Below are 7,689 nucleotides of genomic sequence, written 5' to 3'. Positions count from 1 at the left end.
TATGAGGGTTATAATGTTGTTGTTATCTATAGGTATGTGTAAGGTCTTATAATAGCTTTACAAGAGATCTTATGCATCTAGTTAGTCTTTACCTCTTGATAGCTATATGGATAATTGTGTAATTGTTTATATTGAAAATGAAGATGTAGTATTTGTTTATTTTTATTGGTCAAATACACCTTCACTTGTGACATGTATTAGTATAGAATACAATTTTTTATTGACCCTTTTAAAAAAATTTAGTGGCTAAAATTTAAAAAGAAATTGGGAAGTCAGATGTGCATGGAGTGAACGACAATCGGAAAATGGTGGGTGCTCTTTCCCTAATGTTAAAAACAAATAAATAAAACATTAAGTCATATTTTATTTCCCCGTCAAACGGAGGGGTACATGATTGCATGCGACACTGCAGAGCTTTCGAGTAGAAGTGTACAGAAGCTCCGGACAATTGAGAAAAAAATTTATTAACTACAATACTCTCGTGAAAACCGCCAGGCGCCATTATCTATGTGTTCATTGAAGTTGCATATCATAACACACCAATCCACATAGGTTTTGTGGTACAGGAGAAATGGCCGAAGAGAAAGCAGTTCGGTTTGGAATCTTGGGGTGTGCAAGCATAGCCAGAAAACTTGTGAGAGCAATTGGAATGACACCCAGTTCCTCAGTGTATGCAGTTGCCAGCAGATCAGTTGACAAGGCCAAGGCATTTGCCTCTTCCAATAATTTACCTCCAGAAGTAAAGACATATGGAAGCTATGAACAGCTTTTGGATGATCCTTGTCTGGATGCAGTGTACATTCCTCTGCCTACATCATTGCATCTCGAATGGGCTCTTAAGGCTGTCCAAAAGAAGAAACATATTCTTGTGGAGAAGCCCCCTGCACTTTGTGTTGAAGACCTTGACACCATCATAGAGGCCTGCAATAACAATGGCGTCCAGTTCATGGATGGAACCATGTGGATGCACCATCCTAGAACTCTCCAAATGAAGGCCTTTCTTCAAAATCCAGACCTCTTTGGAGACCTCCATAAGGTAAGTACTCATTCCTTTTTTGGCACTTTAACCTAATAATGCAAATTGTTTGTAGTTTATTTTCTGTTGGATTATAGTATCTCACCCTTCTCTAAAATCTGGATAATCCATGCTACAGACAAATTTTCTTTTCTGCTAATTTTCTACTTGGTTTACCTCGTATGTAACCCTTTTCTAAAATCTGGGTAGTTGCCATGGCAATACGTTGTTCCAGCGTAATTTATATACTGATTTTTTTTTTCGCACTTCAAAGTATCCACTCCTGTAATTTTTTCTCTATAACGTATAGAATAGTGTAATCCAGTCATCTGGGTTTCTTTCTCCGCATTGCTTGTTTGGTCATAATTTAATTGTCTACCGAAAATAAAACAATGATGTGGGTTCAGATTGCTCTTAAATTTGTTCTTTAGAAATGTTGCAACTATGGTTGTTTGCAGGTCCACAGTGCTTTCACATTTGAAGGATCTGATAAGTTCTTTGAGGAGGACATCCGGGTTAAGCCGGATTTGGATGCACTTGGTGCATTGGGTGATCAAGGATGGTACTGTATTAGGGCGATTTTATGGGCTAATGATTATGAAATGCCTCAGAGTGTGATTGCACATCCTGTACCTGTTTTGAATGAAGGTGGAGTGATTACATCTTGTGGGGCTACTTTGTCTTGGCAAGATGGGAGAGTGGCAACTTTTGATTGTTCATTTCACTCTTGTCTGACCATGGATTTAAGTATGCATGGGTCTAAAGGAATTCTGAATCTTCACGACTTTGTTATTCCCTATGAGGAGAACTCTGCATTATTTTACTCTTCCACAAACACCGAGTTCTGGGAAATGGCTACTGCTTGGGGTCCAAGGCCCAGTGAGCACAGAGTTACAGCTGACTTTACTCAGGAGACTCTAATGGTTGAAGAATTTGCGAGGCTGGTTAAGGGAATCCGAGATTCTGGAGGAAAGCCTGAATCTCAATGGTCCTCCATCTGCAGGAAAACACAGATAGTGCTGATTGCTGTTAAAACATCTATCCAGGAAGGCTTGATTTCTGTTACATTGTGAAGTATTTAATGAACTTTTAAAAACAAGGTCCTTTTTAAATGCAAATAAATCTAAGACTGCATTCCAGACAAAAAAATATGAGCATTTCTTCATTGTCTTCAACTTTTTGTTTTTAATCTCATTATGTCTGTATAACTAGGCATGATTTGTAAGGAAGATTTGGATTCGAGTAAAAAAGAAAAAATTGTATAGGACTATAATGCATCATGTAGATGTTTGTGACTACTAATGGAGTCTAATGGAGTCTAATTTAATGAATCTTAAATTTTAGTAACAATTTGTTTTTTATTATTTTTTATTCACTTTCACTTTATCAAATTTGTTTTTCTTTTATAAATAAATAACAATTTATATTTTTATAAAAAAATAACAATTTAATTTTTTTAAGTGCTATAGCTTTCTTAAACAACTGAAATATTTTATAGCTAAAATATTTTAGATTAATTAGCATAATCTATTCTAATTAGTAGTAAATTAGATTTTTGAATAGAAAAAGGCTAGTTAATTAATAAACTAGAAATCAAAAGACTCCAGAAACTAGAACCAAACATTCCTATTCATCAAATCGCAAACACTATAAATTGAAATAAAATCAAACGTAGTCTACAAAATTCAATGCAAACCTCAAAATAAATGATATGTAGCTTCACCTATGGATGTGGATCCTAAATCTCTATAACATAACACTTGATATGATAAATGAATGATTTCAAAAGAATGTAATTGAAAGAAATTTGATGATGATTGAAATGATGAGGTGATTTTATTTATAGTCTTTCTAATGAAAAATCAACTAGAATATGAGGATGATGACTAGAGTTAAATGGGGAATCTATGGAGTCAACTCAACTACAAATTGGGAAATTGCCATTTCAAGTCAAGTCATAGAAAGGATAATATTACATTAATTAATTCAGTTGATGGATAATTGTGTACTTTGGAGATTCAAGAGAAGAAAACAAAAATTATTAATGGATAATTAGTTCATGTTTAATTAAATGGATAAATGAGAATGTAAATTACTATTAAATGATAAATGATAATATTTTTTTAATGATATAGTAAATGGATGTAATTAATGATTAGTGGATGACATGATGATAAATTGATGTTGATACTAAGAGGACTATTTTTGAAATGACATTTTTTCAAAGGTCAAAGTAGTCGAGAAGAAAAATTTGAAGAGATGAAGATGATAATATGTCCCAATCAGGTATGAAATGGAAAATTGGAGATGATGAGATGATTCATGTCTCATCAATAAATTATTTGTGCATAAAATCTGCATGTGATCTCTTTAAGGAAGAGAAGATAAAGAAAGAAATGTCGAATGAATAAAAAATGAAAGAAACATGATGATGGAAAAAGAAGAAGATAAATAAATGGATGCATCATCTCAAGAAGCAAGATTACAATATAGTTAAAGAGTCTCCATGCAATATTTTGAATCATCAAGTGCCCTAGTTGAGGATCATTTACCCACACATCACAATTGATACAGGGCATCCATGTGGAGGGAGTCCCAATTTAAAATTTCAAACTACCCTTCCGAATAGGCATTAGAAATTTGAAGTTCTTGAGAAGTGGAATCTCATTGATGCTAACTTTAGTAAATTGGTAATGGTTTTGTAGGTAATGTATGAGAGGATTTAAAGGAATTTTTAAGATTTTCTTTTTTGTTTGGGCGTGCTAGTAAAAAAGGGGTTACATAGGAGGATTGAGTATCAATTTTTAGAGTGACATTTTGGTGTTTGGAGGTAGGGGTTTTCAAAAGAATAAAAGAAAGAGGAAACCAAATTTTTGGTGAGGGGGACATTTTGTCAAGAAGGATAAAGATGGGTGAAAAATTTGGTTTGGAGGGTTAAATAACTTGTTTGTTGTAGGTACTAGTTTGAAAAATGTTTAGAGGAAGGTTTTTGAGAAGCCATTGCTTGCTAATAAAAATCCATTTTTCCAAGTCTAAGGACAATCCATGTCAAATTGGGATAGTGTTTCGAAAGGCCAATAGGCTTGGCTCTTGTGATGTAAAAATTGCTTCAATTTATCAATAGCATTCCCACTACCTTTTTCCATCAACTTGGTGTTCATTAAAACTTATTTATTTGATTTAGGAATCAAATTTTCATCAATGCTGAAACCTCCTAAGGACCTTCAAAAGGAAAGGCCAAGAAACTTTGTGATACACCTTGGGATATATCTTAGTTTGATGTGCTTGCACAATTTATTACTCTTTTCCATTGAGTGGAAGGATTCATGATCCACAAAAGCAACATCTAAAATCTAATGGCTGGGAAGAAACACTTTTTGATGAGCATTAATAAGCTTGCTAACCAAAAGCTAAATTTTAATGATAATAAATTTAGAAAATACCTTGTAAATTGTATTGCATAGATAGATAGGTATATATTCAAACATTTTGTTTTCCCCATTCTTCCTAGGGATAAAGGCAATATACATGTTCTTGATCTCTCTTATAGGACTAGTAGAAGATAAGAAGTCCTGACCTACTAGGATGACATCCCAACCAACAAGGCCCCAATAGTTTTGGAAGCTCCCTAAAAATACGAATCATGTCAATTACCAAGTTGTGTTATCTATTGTTAATATACCATTAAAAATTATTAATTAAAATAAATAGAAAAGTATATCGTGATAGTATGTATAGCTTTTCTATACAACAAACATGTTATAGATCCCTTGGGCTTCCTAAGAAGAAGATTATGTTCTATCTCCTTTGCGAAAAAATTATTATCCATACTGTTATTCTAAATAAGAGCAAAACTCCATAAGATTGTCAAGATAATTTTTTTATTTCTTTAGCGCTTTATGAAGAGATTAATAATCACTAGGAAAATTAGAGACCATATAGCAACCTCATCTACTCTTTATAGAAAACAATCTTACAAGACAAGGTGGATTTTAGGCACAATTAAACTAGAACAACAATTTGTTTGTCCACAAAATTATTTAAACTTCATTTATATCATTAACATGGAAATTGTTAAACAAGAATATTATATCGAGGTTGACCATTATTTCATCTTCACTCACTTTCATGTCTTGAATTAAATGAATGAGATGTGCCAAGTCTTTGATGAAGGAATTTGTCCTACCGATTAACTAATCAATTTTCCTGGTGAATAGAGAAGTTAAATTATAAGTGAGCAAATTAGTGGTGTCCATTTTTAATCTCAAGAATTTACTATCTTTATAGATTTTAGGAACCACATAAATCCTTCTCATAATTTACTTATTAAAACATATTATCATCTAAATAAAAATGGACACCTACATGGTTCCCATCCGCACCAGTTTTACTCTATTGATAAAACTAAATAACTAAGTAAATAGCCGATGTTTTACTCTCCTGATATTCATACATATAAGGTTGTTTAAGAACCCTACAACTACCATTGTTTGTTAGATATTCAACCAATCTTATATCATGATCAACTTAATTTTTTACTATAATAATGTTCCCTTTATCCACTTTATGTGATGACAATATTCTTGATAGCATTTAATCTATTCAAAGTATTTCACTCCTCTTTGTAACAATTACATTTAGGCAATCTGGCATGTCTAAGAACTATAGGGACAATCGATTTTAGTCTCTTTTATAAAATCGTATGGTAAGAGATTTTTTATGCTTTCAACCTTAACTAGAAAATAAACTTAGGTTAATAATGAAGCTCAAATATTTATTAAAAAATGTCAAATACTAACCTTGATTATTAATTTATTATTATGCATAGTTTTTGGTTTTAACCATGTTAATATTTTCCTTAGATGTTTTGGACCAAACTCCATGACCTATCATAGGAATAGAGCAAGACAAGAGAACAGAAATGTAAAAATATTATCACACCAATTAAGATAAAAGGGTGAGGGTGTTATTGGATATAAAAACCAAGAGGACCAAAAGCACAAAAGGGGTAGAAGGGGAAACCCAAATTTTTAATCAAAGTCCATAAGAAAAGTCAAATTGAAAATTGAATTAAACAACCAAAAATGGCAATACAAAAAATATCAATTTAAAATAATTACATGAGTATATTAAAAAAACATAAGAATAATGAATAAATATTATTTTCTTTAATGGAAAAAAAAATTATGCATGATGCCACTATATCTTTTAAATAAATTTAAAAAATAAAAGACAACAAAAAGAAAGGATAAAGTTGAGGATGGAAAAGAGTTTGGCTATATTAACTTATTATGGCAATCTTACCACTCATCTTTCAACTACCATTTACTCCTTGCTCATCCAACAATCCAATTATTAACTTTAAAGAAACCAAAAAAAATGATAATTAAAACTCCATTAATAAAATTCACATGCACTCACTTTACCTTCACTAGTTAGAATTTTTTGAGTGAATTGTAAGAGTTGAGCAACTTTATTGCTACACATAACATACACAAGTATTGACCATTTTCAAGGTGGTTGCACTACAGAATTATTGAGGCATCTTTAAATAGGCACCAGCAACACTTTGAAATGATCTTTTTTTATTAAGAATCTCATAAATAAGTCACTAGTATCCAAAAACTAAAATAATAACTATAAACAATAAACTCCATTAAAAAAAAAAAAATCAATCAATCCAATGTACAGTGTAGAATCTCTGAGCATTACCACGCTATTTGTTCCAATCTCCGGAGTGAAACGCGGAGGAGGATGCGGCTTGGAATTTTCAACTTATTTTTCTTTTGCGGTTGTCGAATAATCTAACACCTGCTGTTTAAAAACCAATGAGTAAAACATTATGTCGTATTTCATTTCCCCGCCAAACTTAGGGGACAGTGAAAGCATGCGATACTGTGAAGCTTTCGAGCAGAAGAGGACAGAAGCTCTGGACAATCGAACACAATAGTTAAAAACTACAAAGCCCCAGTGAAAAAAACAAGGCGCCATATCTACAGCATAAAGGATCCCCTATATGTGTGTATTAAAGTTGCGTAAACTAACACGGAGATACACATAGGTTTTATGGTGTAGTAAAAATGGCCGAAGAAAAAGTAGTTCGGTTTGGAATCCTGGGGTGTGCAGGCATAGCCATAAAACTTGCGAGAGCAATTGGGTTGACACCCAATTTCTCAGTGTATACCGTTGCCAGGGCCTTTGCCTCTGCTAACAACTTGCCTCCAGAGGTAAAGGCGTATAGAAGCTATAAGCAGCTTTTGGATGATCCCTGTGTAGATACAGTATACATTCCTCTGCCTACATCGTTGCATCTCGAATGGGCTCTCAAGGCTGCCCAAAAGAAGAAACATATTCTTCTGGAGAAGCCTACTGTTCGCCCATTGCAAACAGGCTGACAAACCTTGGTCCATTTTTCAATGAGCTCAAAATTTAGAAACCTTCTGGCGAACACTGGGCTCTCAAGGTTTTCCCAAAAGAAGCCAAACCTGGTTCCTTTCTCCAATGAATGTAAGACTGCATGTAAGTATAAAATATGAGCATTTCTTCATTGTCTTCAATCAAATGACTTTAATGTATATAAATTTGAGGCTGCAACCAAATAGGTGTACACATTTTTCCATTGTCTGGTCGTGCTGATTTTTATGAGAATAAAAAGTTCTATATGCTTAATACAG

At 33.0% G+C, this 7,689-nt stretch overlaps 2 protein-coding genes across 2 annotated transcripts; both read left to right on the top strand.

Moving 5' to 3' along the window:
* Window positions 1-571: 571 nt before the first annotated feature.
* On the top strand, window positions 572-2,109 carry LOC131066170 (uncharacterized oxidoreductase At4g09670-like). Its single transcript, XM_058000869.2, has 2 exons — window positions 572-1,036; window positions 1,474-2,109. Exons 1-2 carry the CDS (start codon window positions 572-574, stop codon window positions 2,086-2,088), a joined length of 1,080 nt encoding a protein of 359 aa, XP_057856852.2. The 3' UTR covers window positions 2,089-2,109.
* A 4,986-nt stretch (window positions 2,110-7,095) lies between these two features.
* Window positions 7,096-7,410, top strand: LOC131066168 (uncharacterized oxidoreductase At4g09670-like). Its single transcript, XM_058000868.2, has one exon. The coding sequence runs from the start codon at window positions 7,096-7,098 to the stop codon at window positions 7,408-7,410; it is 315 nt and encodes a 104-aa protein (XP_057856851.2).
* The last annotated feature ends 279 nt before the right edge of the window (window positions 7,411-7,689 follow it).

This window comes from Cryptomeria japonica, chromosome 10 (genome assembly GCF_030272615.1).
Source record: "Cryptomeria japonica chromosome 10, Sugi_1.0, whole genome shotgun sequence".
Lineage (NCBI taxonomy): Eukaryota > Viridiplantae > Streptophyta > Pinopsida > Cupressales > Cupressaceae > Cryptomeria > Cryptomeria japonica.
The sequence above is the reverse complement of the archived record's forward strand: the minus strand, read 5'-3'. Positions and strand labels throughout refer to the sequence as shown.

What these genes read in the sequence shown, in the direction of transcription:
- LOC131066168 (XM_058000868.2), top strand. Translation starts at nt 7,096, where the DNA reads ATGGCCGAAGAAAAAGTAGTTCGGTTTGGAATCCTGGGGTGTGCAGGC.
- LOC131066170 (XM_058000869.2), top strand. Translation starts at nt 572, where the DNA reads ATGGCCGAAGAGAAAGCAGTTCGGTTTGGAATCTTGGGGTGTGCAAGC. An exon ending in TCTTTGGAGACCTCCATAAG is followed by an intron (nt 1,037 to 1,473) that starts GTAAGTACTCAT and finishes GGTTGTTTGCAG; the next exon opens with GTCCACAGTGCTTTCACATT.